The sequence below is a fragment of the Arachis hypogaea genome, chromosome 20, assembly GCF_003086295.3.
Source record: "Arachis hypogaea cultivar Tifrunner chromosome 20, arahy.Tifrunner.gnm2.J5K5, whole genome shotgun sequence".
In the NCBI taxonomy this organism is placed as follows: domain Eukaryota; kingdom Viridiplantae; phylum Streptophyta; class Magnoliopsida; order Fabales; family Fabaceae; genus Arachis; species Arachis hypogaea.
Genome location: NC_092055.1, coordinates 111,804,507 through 111,826,901, shown reverse-complemented (window position 1 = coordinate 111,826,901; position 22,395 = coordinate 111,804,507). Strand labels below are relative to the sequence as shown.

The window sequence follows — 22,395 nt, the reverse complement described above, 5'->3', positions numbered from 1 at the left end:
AGATAGATTAGAAATGAATCGTCTCAAAAAATTCACTTTCCTTAAAAACGATTGAACCTCTTTTTTCGACGAAGGGAGTGGTAAATCTAAAATTACTTTTGCCTTATTTTGATCGATAGCAATTCCTTTCTCTTGTACTACAAACTCCAGGAAATTTTTTGCTGAAACTACAAACGCACATTTCAAAGGATTCATTTTAAACCTTTCTTTCACATGGTTTGAAATGCTTGGCTTAAATGATTGAGATGTTAATCTATTGAATTTGATTTTACGATTACATCGTCGATATAGATTTCCATGAACTTCCTGATATACTCGTGGAAGATCGTACTCATGGCATGTTGATATGTTACCCTAGCATTCTTTAACCTAAAAGGAATTATTACCCATTCATAAGTTCCCAAATCACCAGGACATCGAAAGGCTATTTTCGATACATCATCCTCAGCCATAAAAATTTGGTTATAACTAGAATATCCATCCATGAAACTCAAAATCTTATTATCAGCTACAAAATCAATTAATATATCTGCCACAGAATCAATTAACTAGCATTGTTCAAATCACAAAAATAAATGCAAACACGGAGTGTTCCATTCTTTTTCACTACTGGCACAATGTTCAATGCCCATTCAACACAACAGGCTGTTTGAATAAACTTTGCTTTGATTAGCCTTTCGATTTTTTCTTTAATTTTAAGATTGATTTCAGGAGCAAAACATCGGGGTGCCTATTTCACAAGTTGAGAATTTCAATGTCAATCTATGTTCCACTAACTAAAAATCTAGACCAAGCATTTCATCGTAGTCCCAAGCAAAACAATCTTTGTATTCGACTAGTAAATCAACCAGTCTCGCTCGAAATTGTTCATCAATATTTTTACAAATATATGCAGGTGTAAAATCACCATCAATCCCTAAATTAATTTCTTCAAGTGGCTCTTGAGACTCGAAACCTTTTCATATCATCATTAACTGAAGTTTTTCAAAACCTAAAGGCTCCAAATCATAAATACAATTGAAAAAAAGATCGACTGGATCATATGAAGAAAGGAAAACTTTATTATTGACTATGTCAGCAATCAAATCATTTACAGAATTGAAATCTTTAGATATATCAATGGCAGACTGGTCCATATTCCTAACCCTGGGAATGGAAATACATGTAGCATCTAAGACACAACTAGATTCGATTTTAGGAATCGAAGCTATACTAGAAATTGAAAATACTTAATTTAAATTACTATATGATTCAACTTCATCAGAAGAATCCTTCCTAACATGAGAGACACTTGAACTATCTAAATAAAATTTTAAAGAACATAAATAGTTCAATATATCTTGTTTATCAGCCATGACAAGATACAATCGAACTGAGTGATCGACCTTTACTCCCAACCAATAGGTGTGTAATCAAGCTTTGGGTATTGCAGCTTCACATTAAGCCCTTCTGAAGTTAAAAAATAGCCTTCATAATTATAATAATTGAGCATCCTATCAACATGAAGTGGCTTTAATTTGTCATTATAAACCTTAAAGTCAACATGCATTTGCTCTACATAAAGACTTGAATCTACTTTTATCACTTCAATTTTTCCTTCATCAGTCCAAAGAAGGATACTTTGGTGCACAGTCGAAGGTACAGCCCCAACACCATGAATCCAATCCTGACCTAGCAAGGCATTATAACTATCCTTTGATGGGACTACAACAAAAATAGTAGTTCGAGATGATGATCCTACTTGAACTTGAAGAGCTATCAAGCCTTTTGCAGGTGTTGATACTCCACCATAGTCAGTCACTGAAATATTAGTAGGAATCAAATCATCGAAGTGCTTCCCAACTGTTTCGAGGGTTACCTGAAACTGAAGGTTGATCTCGGATGAGATTTGCTGTGGTGGCCGAAGCTGTTGTGTCCAACCTAATGGAACTGGTGGAACTGGAGATGCTGCTAATCCTTCGTCACCAGAGGATGGTGGTACCTACGAGAGACTCTGATGCTTAAGTTAGCATGGGCTTTTAGCAGGTTTTTAGTAGAATCAGAGTATGAGTTATACATGGGTGCTCCAGTGTATTTATAGTAGTGTGGAGTGACCTTCTTGATAAGATAAGTTAGTTATCTTATCTTATCTTTGAGTGAAGTCATCTTATCTTTAAGGGGAACTGCCCTTATCTTTCTAGGCTTTGGCTGCCTTTAGATTGGGCTATGTTCCTTCGTTTGGGCCTTTCTTGGGCCTTTATAGCGATTTGGCCAAACTCCTTGAGAGGAGGTCGGGTATTCCTGACCTAAAGAGGTCGGTTGACTTGTCTTCAATCAGCCCGGGTCATACAGCTCGACCTAGGGCATGAACAGTGCCCTTGCTTGAGCTCGATCTTTCTTTTGAGGTCGTGTTTTTGCTAGACTTTGACCCCTTTTAGGGAAGTCGAGCTCAAGCATTTTTGTTCTGTCGATCCCGTTTTGTAGGAGTTCCTAATGAGTTTTTGAATGCAAAGCATTTTGTCTCACTCCTTTTTAATTGCAACGCGCGTTTTGCATTTCCTTGGAAACGTGCGAAGGTTTAAATACTCATTAACTCTTCGCCGTTTTCCTTTTATTTCCCTCTTTGTATCTTCATTTGAATTTGAAAGCCTTTTTCCTCAGTTCCTCTTCTCTTTGCTTACTGCGACTTCTCCTTTCTCCTTACCCTTTTGTTTCTGGGCCTTCGTGTCTTCTTCTTCCTCACCTGCAAAGGCGATTGTTGGTGTCGTTTCAGTCGTTGCTTCAATCTCTGAGGGTTTATCATCTCCTCTCCACTGCAGGTTGGTTTTTCGTCTTCTCTCTCTCTTTTACTTTTCACGCCGTTCTTTTTATTGCTTGTGTTTTGGGAATGAAAAAGTTTTGATCTTTGTTTGGATTTGGAAAGTTTGAATCTTGTCTATGTCGTTGTGCCTGTAATGCGCGCCTTGAGGGTTTCTTTGATTTGTTGCTTGTTTCTGCCCCTTTTACTTGATTTCTTTATGCGTAGATCTTCTTCTGTTTGTATCTTGGAGTAATGGACTGTGAATTTGAAAAAAGGTTGCATCTTTTTTATGATTTCTGCATGCTTGATGTTGATGGTTTGCTGCTTTGTATTGATCGTCATTTGTCAGAGAAGGCTTTTGATCTTCTTTGTGTTTTTAGGACTTAATGCCGAGATTTTTCTCTTTTTTTTTCTGGATCCTTGCTTTGTTATTGCCTCCAAAAGATGCCTCTGGACCTTGGTGTGTGTCCTGGGGTTTCCTTTTATTGCTGTTTCTGAGTCTTTTAACATTCGCATGCTATTTGTCCGAGTTATCTCCATACTTGTCTGAGATGTCTCCTATTTTGTCCGAGCAGTTTGATTAGTAACCCTTTTTTTCCTTTTTTCTCACTGTAGGACTAATTGACCCATGTCTTCTTGCAAAAATATTGTTGAGATGTCTTCCAAGGTCCCGGATGGCATGTCTGACTGGCTGGACTCCCTTGTTTTGATGTGTGTTTCTGTGGTCGATTCTAAGTATTGTGTGCGGCTTAGGAGGCATCATAGGATTTATAGTAGTAGAGAGCAGGAGAAAAACTACGAGTTGGTAGCGCCTGACCCTGAGGAGAGAGTTTGTTTTCCCTCTTTGACTCGAGGGGACCGTCCCTTCTTTTATGCGTATGATTACTTTTTTAACCAAATGAACATTACCATTCCTTTTACTTCCTTTGAGACCGACCTGTTGTGGTCCTACAACGTAGCTCCTTCTCAACTTCACCCGAACTCGTGGGGCTTCATAAAAATCTTCCAACTGTTGTGCCAAGAATTGGATGTCCGACCTTCTCAAACTCTCTTTCTTTACCTTTTTGTTTTGACGAAGTCTGGGGCAGCTAAGAAGAAGGCTTCCTGGATTTCTTTTCGAGCTGCCCAGGGAAAGAAAGTTTTTTCTATGTACAACGAGTCTTTTAGGGATTTTATGAACTTCTATTTCAAGGTCCGAGCTGTTGAAGGAGCTCGGCCTTTCTTCTTGGACCAAAATAATGAACCAGCCTTCCCTTTATGCTGGCAAAAGAATATGGTGGTGTCTAGGTATTCTTGGAAAATGTTGGATGAAGTCGAGTAGGATTTTGTACATGTACTAGAGGAAAATTGGGGGGAGCCTCCCCATCTTGACACGAAGAGATTCTTGGGGGATCCCTCCCTTCTTTGAGCTGATTTGGGTAGCTGCCGATTTCTTTTTTAGTCTTGTCTTTTTCCTTTATTTTATCTGTTTATTTTGTCATTCCACCTCTTTCTTATTTACAACTTTGGTTTTGCTGCTTTATTTTTTCAGAGATGGTGAAGACCACTGATTCCATGAAGGCTTTTAAGAGGGTGAGGAAGGCGACTGCGGCCCAGAACATCTTGGCTAAAGGTTATGGGGAGGAATCTTCAAGGGCTACTCGGAAGAGGTCGACCTCGAATACTTCTGGGTCGAGAAAAGTCATACCAACTCCCCAGGTTCGCCTGGCTTCTTCTGATCTTCCCCAGTCGACCTCTGGTGCTGCTTCTCCTTCTGCTACCGGTCCTCCTCCCAAGAAGCAGAAGACTGTGGAGCCCTATGACCTGGATTCCCCTGACTTTGATGCTGTGGGGTTTGTTGACAACCAGATTGCCCCTTATGGCCGACTTCCTATGGACGACGTGTCCATCCTGCACCACCTGGATTTCATCACCAGTAGTAGTGTTCGGATGGCGCACATGGGTGTAGCTTTGTTTCGCTCAATCCAAGACTCTCCCGTCCATCCGACGAAGGCTTTTATGCTGGAAGCCAAGTCTGAGTTCGACAGGATTAAGGCTTTAAAGGATGAACTGGACGCTAAAGTGATCAAGCTGGAGCTGGATGTTGAGAAGGAAAAGTCTCGGGCTACCAGAGCTGAGGCGGCTGCGAATTCGGCCGAGGAGATGGCCAAGAAGTCGAAGGAGAGTTATACCCGCACTTATGGCGAGCTGCTGGAGGTCAGGGAGAGACTTGAGTCGGCCCATTCTGATTATGCTGAGCTTCAGAGCCACCTTGTGGGCAGTGTGACTGACGCATATGAGAACCTAAAAGCTCAGGTCCGAGTTCTTGCTACCGAGCTCGACTTGAGTCTTTTTAGTTTGGATAATATTGTTGAAAATGGTAAGATTGTTCCTGCACCGGATGAAGATGAAGAGGAAGGTCCTCCCCCAGAGCCGCCGATCAAAGCTTCTACTGCCACGACTTCTTCAACTACTGCTGCTGAAGTCAGCCACCCCGAGTCTGACCCTAACGTCCAAATCTTAACTTGAGAGGATGGGATGGTAGATGTGATTCCTGTAAATATCATTCCTCCCTCAACGACCCAGGGTGTCGCCGCTAAGGAGACCTTGAATCCCTTATGACTTGTTATGTATTTATTTAGCCCAGTTTGTGGGCTTTTGAACTCCTTTATTTTTTGTAACTTTGCATGGTGTGCTTTGTTTTTCTGACATTTTGGTTATTTTTCTTAGCAACTTTATTTTGGAAAAAAAAAAAAGATATCTTTGAACTCTTGAGGTCGACCTTCAAGTGGCCTTTTGAGCTTTTAATGCTTTTAAAATAGCCTTGTTTTCTTTGACGTGCTGACTGTCTTTTTAGGATTTCTATAGATCTTCTGTAAGGTGTCAAGATTCGGCTGTCCGACCTCTTTCTTGTCGATGTGATGACTTGTCTGATGACTTTTTTAGTATTCTCATAGAACACTTTTTAAAACAAGTTTGGTAGCTTTGTTGTGAGGTCGTGGCTTTTTGGGCTGAGCTGTGTCCCTTCTAGCGCACGCCTTTCATTGGTCCGACTTCCCGTGTCGATCTGAGCTGGCTTTCGTTAGTCCGACTTTTCTTGTCGGTCCAATCTGTAGCTTTCGTTGGTCGACTTCGCTTGTCGGTCCAATCTGTAGCTTTCGTTGGTCGACTTCGCTTGTCGATTCTTCTTAAGTTATTTTTAGTAATCCATTTTTAGTAAGGGCTGGCCAGGCCTTTTTCTATGGATTACTTTTTATAACTTTGTCGCTTTGATTGGTCTGGTCCGACTTCTTCTTAGTCGGTCCTTTCTAAGTTATTTCTAGTAATCCATTTTTACTCAGACCTCGTCAGGCCTCTTTCTATGGATTACTTTTTATAACTTTTGTCGCTTTGGTTGATTGGTCCGACTTCTTTATATCGGTTCGTCCTAAGTTATTTTTAGTAATCCATTTTTAGTAAGACCTTGTCAGGCCACTTTTTATGGATTTACTTTTTATAACTTCTTGCATTAATCCGTTTTTATCACTCTTTCATCTTGCCGATTTTGTAGAAATCGGGCGGTGAGTTTGGTTCTTACTTGGCCAAATTTGTCGAGGTCGAGCGGTAAATTCGGTTTTCACCTTGTCGACCTTTATCAAAATCGGACGATGAATTCGATTTTCATCGTGATCGGGCGGTGAATTTGGTTTTCACCTTGCCGACCTGTAGCTTTGTAACCGGGTGATGAATTTTTTACGTTTGGATTAATGCGTCTTGGTAGAGAAACTTTGTAGAGAATCTGGAAAATTTTATTCAAATAGAAAATAGGCATATAGGCAAGAATATATACATGTGAGTGTTTACCCCTCTAAGTCAGGCAACTTTACAGATCTTGGCTTGGTGCCTCGTTAAAAAATCTTTTCAGGAAAAAGAGTACACCTTGACCTAAGATCTTTATTACCTCCCAACTATAATACCTTCTTAGGTTGCAGGCATGCCACGACCTTGGTAGCTCTCGCCCCTCGAGTTCGGACACCTTGTAGTAGCCTTTTCCCAGTACATCGGTAACTCGGTAGGGTCCTTTCCAATTAGCTGCGAGCTTTCCTTCTCCGGGTCGACCTGTTCCGATGTCATTTCGGATTAAAATGAGATCATTTGGGTGAAACTTTGCCGGACAACTCTTCGATTGTATCTTGAGGCCATTCGACGTTTTAACGCCTCTTCCCTAATCCGAGCTCTTTCTCAGATTTCTGGAAGTAGGTCGGGCTCTTCTCTTTGATTTTAGGAGTTGGCCTCTTCATTGTAGTAGATTGATGAGCGGATAATTTATACGCTTTTTGACATTGTTTTTAGTATGTTTTTAGTAGGATCTAGTTACTTTTAGGGATGTTTTTAATAGATTTTGTGTTAAATTCATATTTCTGGACTTTACTATGAGTTTGTGTGTTTTTCTGTGATTTCAGGTATTTTTTGGCTGAAATTGAGGGACTTGAGCAGAAATCAGATTCAGAGGTTGAAAGAGGACTGCTGATGCTGTTGGATTCTGACCTCCCTGGACTCAAAGTAGATTTTCTGGAGCTACCGAACTCGAAATGGCGCGCTTCCAATTGCGTTGGAAAGTAGACATCCAGGGCTTTCCAGAAATATATAATAGTCCATACTTTGGCCAAGAATTGACGACGTAAACTGGCGTTCAACGCCAGCCTTCTGCCCAAATCTGGCGTCCAGCGCCAGAAAAGGATCCAAAACCAGAGTTGAACGCCCAAACTGGCACAGAAACTGGCGTTCAACTCCACAAATGGCCTCTGCACGTGCAACACTTAAGCTCAGCCCAAACACACACCAAGTGGGCCCCGGAAGTGGATTTATACATCAAATACTTACTCATGTAAACCCTAGTAGCTAGTTTATTATAAATAGGACCTCTTACTATTGTATTAGGCATCTTTGGATTACCTTATGATCCTTTGATCACATTTTGGGGGCATGGCCATCTCGGCCATGCCTGGACCTTCACTTATGTATTTTCAACGGTAGAGTTTCTACACTCCATAGATTAAGGTGTGGAGCTCTGCTGTTCCTCAAAGATTAATGCAAGTACTACTGTTTTCTATTCAATTCATCTTATTTCGCTTCTAAGATATCCATTCGCACCCAAGAACGTGATGAAGGTGATGATTATGTGTGACGCTCATCATCCTTCTCCCTTATGAACGCGTGCCTGACAAACACTTCTGTTCTACATGAATTAAGCTAGAGTGAATATCTCTTAGATCTCCTAACCAGAATCTTCGTGGCGTAAGCTAGAATGATGGCGGCATTCAAGAGAATCCGGAAAGTCTAAACCTTGTCTGTGGTATTCCGAGTAGGATTCAATGATTGAATGACTGTGACGAGCTTCAAACTCGCGATTGTTGGGCGTTAGTGACAGACGCAAAAGGAGGGTGAATCCTATTCCAGCATGATCGAGAACCGACAGATGAATAGCCGTGCCGTGACAGGGTGCGTGAGCATATTATTCACTGAGAGGAGGGGATGTAGCCACTGACAACGGTGATGCCCTTGCATAAAGCCAGCCATGGAAAGGAGTAAGACTGATTGGATGAAGATAGCAGGAAAGCAGAGGTTCAGAGGAACGAAAAGCATCTCCATTCGCTTATCTGAAATTCCTACCAATGAATTACATAAGTATCTCTATCCCTATTCTATTATTTATTATTCGAAAACTCCATGATTATTTTATATCCGCCTGACTGAGATTTACAAGGTGACCATAGCTTGCTTCATACCAACAATCTCCGTGGGATTCGACCCTTACTCACGTAAGGTATTACTTGGACGACCCAGTGCACTTGCTGGTTAGTTGTATCGAAGTTGTGACAATTATGAATTAAGATCAGAGCACCAAGCTCTGGAGCCATTACCAGGATTTGTTCGAGCCTGGACATCACAATTTCGTGCACCAAGTTTTTGGCGCCGTTGCCGGGGATTGTTCGAGTTTGGACAACTGACGGTTCATCTTGTTGCTCAGATTAGGTAATTTTCTTTTTGTTTTGTTTTCAAAAATTTTTCAAAAATCTTTCAAAAATTCTTCTTTGTTTTCGAAAAAAAAAAGTTTTCAAAAAAAAAAATGTTTTCAAAAATAAATTATTCTATGGCTTCAAAATTTTTAAGAATGAATTCTAGTGTTTCATGAAATATGTTGATTCATATCTGGCTGTAAAGCCATACCCAAACTATTTTGGGATTGGTATTCAACTAATCACTCCAGCCCATATAATTATATGCTAAAGCTTGGCTGGCTGTTAAGCCATGCCAGACCCTTTGATTGGAGCTTTAAGACTAACATGGCAAGATTCCTGGAATTCATATTAAAAATTTTGGAATCCTTATTTTTCCTTTTTCTAAATAAATTTTCGAAAAATATAAAATAAAAATCCAAAAAAAAAAATTAGAAAATCATAAAAATCAAAAACATTTTGTGTTTCTTATTTGAGTCTTGAGTCATATCATAAGTTTGGTGTCACTTGCATAAGCATCTTGCATTTTTTTCGAAAATATCATGCATCCATAGTGTTCTTCATGATCTTCAAGTTGTTCTTAGTAAGTCTTCTTGTTTGATCTTGATGATTTTTTATTTTGTGTCTTTTCATGTTTATCATATGCATTCTTGAATTCTTAGTGCGTAAGCATTAAAGAGTTCTAAGTTTGGTGTCTTGCATGTTTTTTTTGCATTAAAAATTTTTCAAAATTGTGTCTATGATGTTCATCTTGACATTCAAAGTGTTCTTGGTGTTCATCTTGACATTCATAGCATTCTTGCATGCATCACATGTTTTGATCTAAAAATCTCATGCATTGCATAATTTTCACGTTTTCATAAAAATTCAAAAAAAATCAAAAAAATATCTTCCCCTTTTTCTCTCATCAAATTCGAAAATTTGAGTTGACTTTTTCAAAAATTTTTAAAATCAAGTTGTTTCTTATGAGTCAAATCAAATTTTCAATTTGAAAATCTTATCTTTTTCAAAATCTTTTTCAAAATTCAAAATCTTTTTCAAAATTCATGATTATTTTCGAAAATTCCAAAAAAAATAATTTTCAAAAACCTTTTTCTTATTTTATATCATAATTTTCGAAAATAACATAATCAATTAAGAAATATACGCATCAGAAAGGATGAGTGACCGAGGGACCGAGAGGGGGGGAAACACTGCGGGGAATGGAAGTAGGAAGGACTTCAGGATTTGGAATCGGGCAGCATATCAACAATTGGAGCATGACTCTTTTTCCGTGTTCGTGGATAATCTACCGGAGGATATCTCAAGGAGGGAATTGTACCACTTGTTCTGTTGGACGGGAAGGGTTAATGACATATATCTCTGCAGGAAATGGAAGAGTGGAAAGATTTATCTGTTTGCTTTTGTCCGATACACGACAAAAGGGGGTGCCCTGAAGGCAATAGCAGAAATGAACCAGTGGAGGATAAGAGGAAAAGTGATTACTGTTGGAGAAGCTAAGTTCCGAAGGCAATTCGGGAGGAGGGATCGACCGGTGGCTGTCGAACGAAGCTGCAAACAGGGGGAAGAGTCAGTAGAAGCTCATATTAGGAAAGAGGTGACTATTGACCCAGTGGCCGTGAATGGCCTGGTGCAGGAACGAAAGGAAAACATTCAGGGCAGGGTTGACTCGAAGAGGCTAGAGGTGGCCATTGTTGAAGCAAATATGGAATGGTTGGGGAGAAGTTTGGTGGGAAAAACTTTAAAACCTTTGGACATAAAATCACTGAAGGAAACATTGAAGAAAAATGTGCCACACATTGTGCAAGTACGGGAGATTGGGACATCGAAAGTTCTGCTAACCTTTGCTACCGTACAACAGGCGGACGAGGCCTTCACCATTAAACTGGATATACTTTTGCGTCTGTTCCATAGGGTATGGCGCTGGGGAGAGGGGGACCGATATGACACCCGCACAGTATGGCTAGAATGTTATGGCATCCCTCTACATGTGTGGGCGCCGGAGACTGTTAAATCTATTGGTGGACAGTGGGGTGAGGTGTTTCAATGTGAAGTGCCGACCGAGGAAGGGGCTTCTTTCAGAAAGGGAAGGGTCCAAGTGGAGACTGGGGTGTTTGATACAATCCGAGAGTGGGTTCAACTCTCTGTTAGAAATTCTGTGTTCGGCGTTTTTGTGAAGGAGGTGGCAGTGGAGGCTTCTGGGTCGGACAATGTGGAGGTGAGCCCCCAAACATGTGATGGAAATGGTAATGCTGACGACCAGGAATTTGTCCGGACAAGGGTGGCGGTGCCGTGGGATCCAGTGGCGGCCCTGGTTGAAGGTGGGGTAACGGTAGTTGAAGAGGCTAAGGACAGAACGGTAATTCAAGAGGTGCTTTTGAATGATGTGAACGTTAAGTATTTAAATTTCAAAAATGGTTTGAATGTACTAGATTCACTTAGTAGTACCAAGGAAGAAGGAGAAGCGGTTTCTAAGGGTTTGGTGGGGAATAATGAGGGGGAGTCTGAGAGAACCGTTACAGAGGTTTGGTGTACTGGGGAAGGAGGGGGCTGCAGAGGATATGCTTGGAGGGACAACTGCGGACAGATTGGATTATCTTATGTGGGCCAACCTATGTCTCACCATGATATGAGAAGAGAAGTTGTGGGCTTCGACTATAGTGGCCCAAATGGAAATGGTGCTCGAAAAGGAATGCAAGGAGTTGGCGGAAGGGTGTTAGAAAGGGGACCATCTGGTGGGGCAGGGGGGTTTAACATGGGCTTTGATGGTAGTGGCCCAAAAGAAAAGTTTAATGCCAGGGTATTAGAAGGAGAGGGCGGAAGGAATTTGGGGAGTGGGCCAGGTGCTGGGCTTGAGGAGCGAAACGGAGATCCATCTAGTGTGGGCAGAGGAGACTCGGGTGACCCGCGGATGGGGATGACATTTGCGATCCGAGGCGGCGAGGGTGGCATGCCTGGGTGCCATGCGGCGATTGTCGACGCCACGGGTGGAGGAAGGACCACCGATTGGATACCCATGGAGGCGGGGAATCCGAACGCGGCGCCAGGTCGGGTGGAAGTAGCGCTGAGCGCGAAGGGGGTTCCTGGTGGGGAGCTTGACGGGAGGCAGAGGGGAGGGTTGTCCGATCATGGTGAACGGTGCAACCAGGGGCCGATGGCGAGGAGTCCTTGTGGGTCTGCCCCAGCGAACCTGAATGGCGTAAACGGAGAGAAAAACAAGCAGGTAGCACAGTGCACAGTAGTGGATGGCAGGCCCGAAGAAGATTTAGGCATGGAAACCAGTGGGGAAGCACCAGGGTCTGAAATGGAGATAGAACGAGATTCAAGGGATAATTATGACAGGAATACACAGGAAGAACAGGTGAAGGAAAATGAAGCAACATGGGCGCTTGCAGTGGAATCTGGAGCTATCTTGTACGATGAGGAAGATGATATAATGGCAATTTTACAAGAACAGAATGAGAAATTAGAGGCAAAGAGAAAGTTGGCGAAGCAAAAAGAAAAGGCGAGGAGGAGTAGGCCAAAGAATAAACCTAAGGTGAGTCAAACCATGGTTAAATGATTATGAGTTGTTGGAATATTAGGGGGTTGAGAGGGGACGGAAAGTTGGGTATGGTGAAAGATTTGAAGCAAAAATTTAATCTGAACTTGTTAGGATTGATTGAAACTAAAAGAGTAGTGGTTACTAAGTATGATGTTGCAAGGCTGTGGGGTAATAGGTCTGTTGGGTGGGAGTTTGTGGAGTCGATAGGGTCGGCTGGGGGGCTCTTGCTGATGTGGGATGAGGTAGAATTTAAAGTACAGCATTGTCAGAAAGGAGAACGGTGGTTATGCGTGGAAGGGGTGGTAACAAAGACTAACTTCCTTTGTGCTGTTTGTTTAGTGTATGGAGCACACGGGAGGGAGGAGAAGCGAGGGGTGTGGGAAGAATTGAGCTATATTGTGGGTTTATGCCAGGTTCCTTTTTGCTTTTTAGGGGACTTTAATGAAATTTTGGAAGTGGAGGAGAGACAAGGGCTGAATAGTTTGCCGGCGTCAGCAGATGAGTTTAAGCAGTGGATGCATGATATGCAGCTGATGGATTTACCTCTTACTGATAGAAAGTACACATGGTTTCGGGGTCGGTCCTGCAGTCGGATTGATTGGGTGCTAGTGAGTGTTGAGTGGGCTGAGAAATACCCAGACATTCGGCTGAAAGGGGGTCCGCGAGGGTTGTCTGATCACTGTCCGTTGATTGTGGAAGGTACAAGATTAAAAGGAGGCCCTAGACCGTTCAGAAGCTTGGATGCCTGGTTTACGCACGAGGGGTTTCTGCGTTTGGTAAAAAATGAATGGAGAAATTTGGGAGATGCTCAGCTCATGGGGAAACTGAAGGCACTAACAGGCCCCCTGCGACAATGGCACAAGAATACCTTTAAGGAAATGGAGAAGAGTTTGGGGAGGTTTGAGGAGGAGATCACAAGACTGGACAATTTAGTGAGTAATGGGATTTATGATGGTACAACGGAGGCGAGAAGGAAGGCACTGGTGAGCTTCTGTGAAAAATGGTACGTCAGGAAGGAAATACATTGGAAACAAATGTCTCGATCCCAGCATGCGGCAAACATGGACAAGAACACCAGGTATTTTCATACCATTGCCTCGGCCAGACGAAGGTCTAATAGGATAGAGGCTCTGATGATAAATGGACGCCTTGTGCGGAACCAGACAAGGATTAAAGGGGCCATTAGGGGGTTCTATAAGGAGTTGTATCGACAGGAAGCTGCTCCGAGAATTGGTATTAGGGATGGATTGGTGAAACAGATTAGTGGAGAGGAGGCTGTAGCGTTGGAGGGCATGCCGTCAGAGGAGGAAATTAAGGAGGCGGTGTGGGACTGCGGATCGTCCAAGGCCCCAGGAAGTGACGGGTATAATATGAACTTCATCAAGAAATGTTGGGAAGACATTGGTCCGGACTTCACTGCAGCTGTATTAGACTTTTTCCAAAGTGTTCAGCTACCTACGGATGCGAATGTAACTTGGGTGACACTAGCACCAAAGTTTGAAGGGGCAAAAGAGGTAAAGGACTTTCGACCGATTAGTATGGTGGGCTGTTTGTATAAAGTGATATCGAAGGTGTTGGTGAGACGGATGAGGTCTGTGATGCCGGGGCTGGTAGGTGAGACTCAGACTGCGTTTGTAAAGGGTAGGAAATTCATGATGGGGCACTCATAGCCTGTGAGACAGTCCATTGGCTGAAGGCGAGGAAAAAGACAGCGCCTATCATTAAGCTCGATTTCCAAAAAGCTTATGATAGGGTACGATGGAGTTTTGTTGAGGTTGTGTTACAGAAGATGGGATTTGGCCAAAGGTGGAGGGCTTGGGTGAAGGAGTGTGTTAGTACGGCTACGATGTCAGTTCTGGTGAATGGGACACCGTCAAAACAATTCAAGATGGAAAGAGGACTAAGACAAGGAGACCCCCTATCTCCACTTCTATTTGTACTCGTGGTTGATGTTTTGCATAGGATGCTGGGGGAAGCTGTCAGGAACGGGCGCATTGCGCCGTTAATGGTAGGGAGAGATCATGTGGAACTGTCACACCTACAGTTTGCTGATGACACAATCTTATTTTGCCCGCCAGAGACGGAAACAATTGTCAACTATAAGAGGCTGCTACGATGTTTTGAGCTGATGTCTGAGCTAAGTATTAATTTTGATAAGTCAAATCTGATACCGGTGAACTGTGAGCAAGGATGGATTGATCATGCGTGTGGCCTGCTGGGGTGCCAAAAGAAGGAGTTGCCCGTTCGATACCTTGGGGTTTCCTTAGGAGCTAATCCACGGTTGATCAAGACGTGGAAACCAATCATAGATAAGGTGGAACAGAAGCTCAGCTTATGGAAAGCGAAGGTTTTGAATAAAGCAGGTAAGCTTGTACTCATAAAATTGGTACTTAATAGCCTGCCCATATACTACCTAAGCTTGTATAAGATGCCAAGGGCGGTTGCGGATAAGTTGATTGCTTTGCAAAGGAACTTTATGTGGTGTAAAGAGGACGGCAACTATGGCATTCCGTTGGTCAAGTGGGAGTTGGTCCAGGCTCCGAAAAAGGTTGGGGGATTGGGGGTGGGAGATGCAATGCTTAAAAACACAGCACTATTATTTAAGTGGTGGTGGAGGTTTTCAAAGGAGGAATGTCCGTTGTGGAAAAAGATTGTCTGCTCTTGCAATAAGTTGTCCCCTAATGCCATGCTAGCAACTCAGTCTCTACCGGTCAAAGGGGGCCTTGGAAGGATATATGCAAGCTAAATATCAAAGAGCAAAGGGTGCGAGATAAACTGGTGAGTGGTCTGGCGATGGAAGTAGGCAATGGTAGGCAAACCCGGTTTTGGGAAGATAATTGGATTCAGGGGGGCCCTCTGAAAAGGAATTTTCCACGACTCTTCTCTATTTCAAGCCAACAAGGATCTGTAATTGGGGACTGCGGCTTTTGGGATGGATTAGATTGGATTTGGAATTTTCAGTGGAGGAGGGAGCTGTTCCAATGGGAGCTTGAACTTGTCCATCAATTGCATGAGCAGCTAAGGCCAGTAAAGCTGTCATCTGAGAGAGAGGATAGTGTAGTGTGGAAATTTGATAATGCAGGGGTCTTTTCCACGAAATCCTTCATGCAGGTAATCCAAACGGAGACGTTGTCGGAGGAGATCACAAGCTATAGCTTCACAAATGCTTTATGGAAAGGTCTGGTACCCCCAAGGATTGAGCTTTTTGGTTGGTTTGTGCTAGTTGGTAGAATTAATACCAAGGAGAGATTGATTCGATTAGGAGTTGATATTCATAGTGATAATATATGTGTCCTGTGCCACAAAGGGGTAGAAACTGTTGAGCATTTATTTATCAGGTGTGAGGTAACATGGCAAGTGTGGTGCTCTTGGTTGCGTTTCTTTGGGAAAGACTGGGTTATTCCTGGGAACATGAAAGCTCTATTCGGAAGTTGGATTGGCATGCACAACAGAAGACAAGGGCAGAGAGTATGGATGACGGCGTTCTTTGCAGTGATCTGGAACATCTGGTTGGAACGTAATGCTAGAATATTCAATAATAACATCGCCAGTATTGACTTCATTCACACAAAGACAGTGGCAAGCTACAACGAGTGGACTGGAGGTGATTCTTTAGGTGATGAATAGCATATTGGAGGTGCCAGGAGATAGTTTCTCGGTCTGCAGGGGTCATGTTTTTATTGTCTGTTTTATGTTTCGTTTTATGTTTGTGTGTTTTGCTCCACTTTAACGTGTTGAGCTTCCTATGTTTCAAAAAAAAACATAATCAATTAAAGTTTTGATTCAAAAATTTGAAGTTTGTTACTTGCTTGTTAAGAAAGATTCAAACTTTAAGTTCTAGAATCATATCTTGTGATTTCTTATGAATCAAGTCATTAATTGTGATTTTAAAAATCAAATCTTTTTCAAAAACTAATTTCTATCATATCTTTTCAAAAAAAAAATATCTTCTTATCTTATCTTTTTCAAAATTTGATTTCAAAATATCTTCTCTAACTTCCCAACTTCTTATCTTTTCAAATTTGTTTCAACTAACTAACTAACTTTTTGATTGTTTCTTAACTTTTTCAAAACTACCTAACTAACTCTCTCTCTCTAATTTTCGAAAATATCTTCCCTCTTTTTCAAAAATTTCTTTTTTATTAACTAATTATTTTTATTTTTTATTTAAAAAAAAGAAAAAAAAATTTCGAAAAAAAATACTAACCTTTTTCAAAAACTATTTTCAAAAATCACTAACTCTTTTTCAAAAATTGTTTTCGAAAATTCACTTCCCCCTCTCATCTTCTTCTATTTGTTTATTGATATACTAACATCTTTCCTTCAACTCTCCAAAAATCCGAACCCCCTCTCTCTCTGAGTTCAGATTTTCTTCCCTTCTTTTCTTCTACTAACACAAGGATCCCTATACCGTGGTGTAAAGGATCCATATTATTATTACTATTTTTTCTGTGCCATCTTCTTTGTCATATGAGCAGGAGCAAGGACAAAAACATTCTTGTTAAAGCAGATCCAGAACCTGAAAGGACTCTGAAGAAAAAAAATTAAGAGAAGCTAAAATACAACAATCCAGAGATAACCTTTCAGAAATTTTCGAACAGGAAAAGGAGATGGCAGCCGAAAATAATAATAATATAAGGAAGATGCTTGGTGACTTCACTGCACCTAATTTCAATTTACATGGAAGAAGCATCTCCATTCCTGCCATTGGAGCAAACAACTTTGAGCTGAAACCTCAATTAGTTTCTCTGATGCAGCAAAACTGCAAGTTTCATGGACTTCCATCTGAAGATCCCTTTCAGTTCTTAACTGAATTCTTGCAGATATGTGATACTGTTAAGACTAATGGAGTAAATCCTGAAGTCTACAGGCTCATGCTTTTCCCTTTTGCTGTAAGAGACAGAGCTAGATTATGGTTGGATTCTCAACCCAAAGACAGCCTGAACTCTTGGGATAAGCTAGTCACGGCTTTCTTAGCCAAGTACTTTCCTCCTCAAAAGCTGAGCAAGCTTAGAGCTGATGTTCAAACCTTCAGACAGAAAGAAGGTGAATCCCTCTATGAAGCTTGGGAAAGATACAAACAGTTGACCAAAAAGTGTCCTTCTGACATGCTTTCAGAATGGACCATCCTGGATATATTCTATGATGGTTTATCTGAGCTATCAAAGATGTCACTGGACACTTCTGCAGGTGGATCCATTCACCTAAAGAAAACGCCTGCAGAAGCTCAAGAACTCATTGACATGGTTGCTAACAACCAGTTCATGTACACTTCTGAAAGGAATCCTGTAAGCAATGGGACGCCTATGAAGAAGGGAGTTCTTGAAATTGATACTCTGAATGCCATACTGGCTCAGAACAAAATATTGACTCAGCAAGTCAATATGATTTCTCAGAGTCTGCATGGAATGCAAGCTGCATCCAACAGTACTCAAGAGGCATCTTCTGAAGAAGAAGCCTATGATCCTGAGAATCCTGCAATAGCAGAGGTAAATTACTTAGGTGAACCTTATGGAAACACCTATAACTCAACATGGAGAAATCATCCAAATTTCTCATGGAAGGATCAAAAGCCCCAACAAGGCTTTAATAATGGTGGAAGAAACAGGTTTAGCAATAGCAAGCCTTTTCCATCATCAACTCAGCAACAGACAGAGAACTCTGAACAAAATGCTTCTAACTTAGCAAACTTAGTCTCTGATCTATCTAAGGCCACAGTAAGTTTCATGAATGAAACAAGGTCTTCCATTAGAAATCTGGAAGCACAAGTGGGCCAGCTGAGTAAAAGGATCACTGAAATCCCTCCTAGTACTCTCCCAAGCAATACAGAAGAGAACCCAAAAGGAGAGTGCAAGGCCATTGACATAAGCGCCATGGCCGAACCTGTGAGGAGAGGAGAGGACGTAAATCCCAAGGAGAAAGACCTCCTGGGACGTCCAGTGGTCAATAAGGAGCTTCCCTCTGAGGAACCAAAGGAATCTGAGACTCATCTAGAGACCATAGAGATTCCATTGAACCTCCTTATGCCCTTCATGAGCTCTAATGAGTATTCCTCTTCTGAAGAGAATGAGGATGTTACTGAAGAGCAAACTGCCAAGTTTCTTGGTGCAATCATGAAGCTGAATGCCAAATTATTTGGCATTGATGCTTGGGAAGTTGAACCTCCCTTGTTCATCAATGAACTAAGTGATCTGGATCAACTGACATTGCCTCAGAAGAGACAGGATCCTGGAAAGTTCATAATACCTTGTACCATAGGCACCATGATCTTTAAGGCTCTGTGTGACCTTGGTTCAGGAATAAACCTCATGCCCCTCTCTGTAATAGAGAAACTGGGAATCTATGGGGTGCAAGCTGCTAAAATCTCACTAGAGATGGCAGACAGCTCAAGAAAACAGGCTTATGGACAAGTAGAAGATGTATTAGTAAAGGTTGAGGGCCTTTACATACCTACTGATTTCATAGTCCTGGATACTGGAAAGGAAGAGGATGAATCCATCATCCTAGGAAGACCTTTCCTGGCCACAGCAAGAGCTGTGATTGATGTTGACAGAGGTGAAATATTCCTTCAATGGAATGAGAACTCCCTTGTGTTTAAAACTCAAGGATCTCCCTCTGCAACCATGGAGAGGAAGCAGAAAAAGCTTCTCTCCAAGCAGAGTCAACCAGAGCCCCCACAGTCAAACTCTAAGTTTGGTGTTGGGAGGCCACAACCAAACTCTAAGTTTGGTGTTGAACTCCCATATCCAAACTCTAAGTTTGGTGTTGGAGAGTCTCAACAAAGCTCTGCACATCTGTGAGGCTCCATGAGAGCCCACTGTCAAGCTATTGACATTAAAGAAGCGCTTGTTGGGAGGCAACCCAATGTTTATCTAATTCTTATTTTTATTGTTTTTCATGTTTTCTTAGGTTCATGATCATGTGGAGTCACAAAATAAACAAAAAATTCAAAAACGGAATCAAAAACAGCAGAAGAAAAATCACACCCTGGAGGAGCATCTGTCTGGCGTTCAAACGCCAGAACAGAGCATAGTTCTGGCGCTGAACGCCCAGAATGGGAGCATCCTGGCGCTGAACGCCCAGAACAAGCATGGTTCTGGCGTTCAACACCAGAAATGGCAGCAAATGGGCGTTGAACGCCCAGAGTTGTGTGCAAGGGCATTTTGCATGCCTAAATTGGTGCAGGGATGTAAATGCCTTGACACCTCAAGATCTGTGGACCTCACAGGATCACCTCAAGATCTGTGGACCCCACAGGATCCCCACCTACCTCCACTCACTCTCTTCTCTCTTCTCAATCATCCTCTATTCCCAATAAACACTCTTCCCTATTCACTCTTTACCACTCACATCCAAACACCCACTTTCCTTCAAAATTCAACATCTCTTTCCCACTCAATCCCACCCATATGGCCGAATACACATCTCCCTCCATCTCCTCCATATCTTCTTCTTATTCTTCTATTCTTTCTTCTTTTGCTCGAGGGCGAGCAACATTCTAAGTTTGGTGTGGTAAAAAGCATAGCTTTTTTGTTTTTTCCATAACCATTGATGGCACCTAAGGCCAGAGAAGCCTCTAGAAAGAGGAAAGGGAAGACAAAAGCTTCCATCAAGGGTCTATAGCTCAGTGGTAGAACATTTGACTGCAAATCAAGAGATCCTTGAGATACCTCAGGGGATACATTTTCTTCCACACAATTATTGGAAGCAACTAAGGGTGGAACATCAAGAGCACTCCATCATCCTTCATGAAATCAGAGAAGATCTAAAAGCAATGAAGGAGGAGCAGCAAAGACAAGGAGGAGACATAGAAGAGCTCAAGGACATCACTAAGGTGGACTCATTCCTTGTTCTTACTTTCTCTGTTTTTCATTTTCTATGTTATGTGCTTATCTATGTTTGTGTCTTCATTACATGATCATTAGTAGTAGTAACTATGTCTTAAAGTTATAAATGTCCTATGAATCCATCACCTCTCTTAAAAAAAAATGTTTTAAATCAAAAGAACAAGAAGTACATGAGTTTTGAATTTATCCTTGAACTTAGTTTAATTATATTGATGTGGTGACAATGCTTCTTGTTTTCTGAATGTATGCTTGAACAGTGCATATGTCTTTTGAAGTTGTTGTTTAAGAATGTTAAATATGTTGGCTCTTGAAAGAATGATGACTAGGAGACATGTTATTTGATAATCTGAAAAATCATAAAAATGATTCTTGAAGCAAGAAAAAGCAGCAAAGAACAAAGCTTGCAGAAAAAAAAATAGAAAAAAAAATAGGTGAAAAAAAAAATAGAAAGAAAAAGCAAGCAGAAAAAGCCAAAAGCTCTTAAAACCAAGAGGCAAGAGCAAAAAGCCAATAACCCTTAAAACCAAAAGGCAAGGGCAAATAAAAAGGATCCCAAGGCTTTGAGCATCAGTGGATAGGAGGGCCTAAAGGAATAAAATCCTGGTCTAAGCGGCTAAACCAAGCTGTCCCTAACCATGTGCTTGTGGCGTGTAGGTGTCAAGTGAAAACTTGAGACTGAGCGGTTAAAGTCAAGGTCCAAAGCAAAAAAAAAAAAAAAAAAAAAAAGAGTGTGCTTAAGAACCCTGGACACCTCTAATTGGGGACTTTAGCAAAGCTGAGTCACAATCTGAAAAGGTTCACCCAATTATGTGTCTGTGGCATTTATGTATCCGGTGGTAATACTGGAAAACAAAATGCTTAGGGCCACGGCCAAGACTCATAAAGAAGCTGTGTTCAAGAATCATCATACTGAACTAAGAGAGTCAATAACACTATTCGAAATCTGAAGTTCCTATAGATGCCAATCATTCTGAACCTCAATGGATAAAGTGAGATGCCAAAACTATTCAAGAGGCAAAAAGCTATAAGTCCCGCTCATATGATTGAAGCTCTGTTTCATTGATAGTTTGGAATTTATAGTATATTCTATTCTTTTTATCCTATTTGATTTTCAGTTGCTTGGGGACAAGCAACAATTTAAGTTTGGTGTTGTGATGAGCGGATAATTTATACGCTTTTTGACATTGTTTTTAGTATGTTTTTAGTAGGATCTAGTTACTTTTAGGGATGTTTTTAATAGATTTTGTGTTAAATTCATATTTCTGGACTTTACTATGAGTTTGTGTGTTTTTCTGTGATTTCAGGTATTTTTTGGCTGAAATTGAGGGACTTGAGCAGAAATCAGATTCAGAGGTTGAAAGAGGACTGCTGATGCTGTTGGATTCTGACCTCCCTGGACTCAAAGTAGATTTTCTGGAGCTACCGAACTCGAAATGGCGCGCTTCCAATTGCGTTGGAAAGTAGACATCCAGGGCTTTCCAGAAATATATAATAGTCCATACTTTGGCCAAGAATTGACGACGTAAACTGGCGTTCAACGCCAGCCTTCTGCCCAAATCTGGCGTCCAGCGCCAGAAAAGGATCCAAAACCAGAGTTGAACGCCCAAACTGGCACAGAAACTGGCGTTCAACTCCACAAATGGCCTCTGCACGTGCAACACTTAAGCTCAGCCCAAACACACACCAAGTGGGCCCCGGAAGTGGATTTATACATCAAATACTTACTCATGTAAACCCTAGTAGCTAGTTTATTATAAATAGGACCTCTTACTATTGTATTAGGCATCTTTGGATTACCTTATGATCCTTTGATCACATTTTGGGGGCATGGCCATCTCGGCCATGCCTGGACCTTCACTTATGTATTTTCAACGGTAGAGTTTCTACACTCCATAGATTAAGGTGTGGAGCTCTGCTGTTCCTCAAAGATTAATGCAAGTACTACTGTTTTCTATTCAATTCATCTTATTTCGCTTCTAAGATATCCATTCGCACCCAAGAACGTGATGAAGGTGATGATTATGTGTGACGCTCATCATCCTTCTCCCTTATGAACGCGTGCCTGACAAACACTTCTGTTCTACATGAATTAAGCTAGAATGAATATCTCTTAGATCTCCTAACCAGAATCTTCGTGGCGTAAGCTAGAATGATGGCGGCATTCAAGAGAATCCGGAAAGTCTAAACCTTGTCTATGGTATTCCGAGTAGGATTCAATGATTGAATGACTGTGACGAGCTTCAAACT

At 41.6% G+C, this 22,395-nt stretch overlaps 1 protein-coding gene and 1 non-coding gene across 2 annotated transcripts; both read right to left on the bottom strand.

Moving 5' to 3' along the window:
- Window positions 1–248: 248 nt before the first annotated feature.
- Window positions 249–2,782, bottom strand: LOC140183154 (uncharacterized). Its single transcript, XM_072231176.1, has 5 exons — window positions 2,723–2,782; window positions 1,399–1,981; window positions 1,244–1,300; window positions 791–955; window positions 249–529 (listed from the first exon to the last, which is right to left on the bottom strand). The coding sequence occupies exons 1-5, from the start codon at window positions 2,780–2,782 to the stop codon at window positions 249–251; spliced, it is 1,146 nt and encodes a 381-aa protein (XP_072087277.1).
- A 14,525-nt stretch (window positions 2,783–17,307) lies between these two features.
- On the bottom strand, window positions 17,308–17,415 carry LOC112787429 (small nucleolar RNA R71). The gene has a single exon (XR_003194844.1). It is a non-coding gene; the product is annotated as a small nucleolar RNA R71 (small nucleolar RNA).
- Window positions 17,416–22,395: the final 4,980 nt, after the last annotated feature.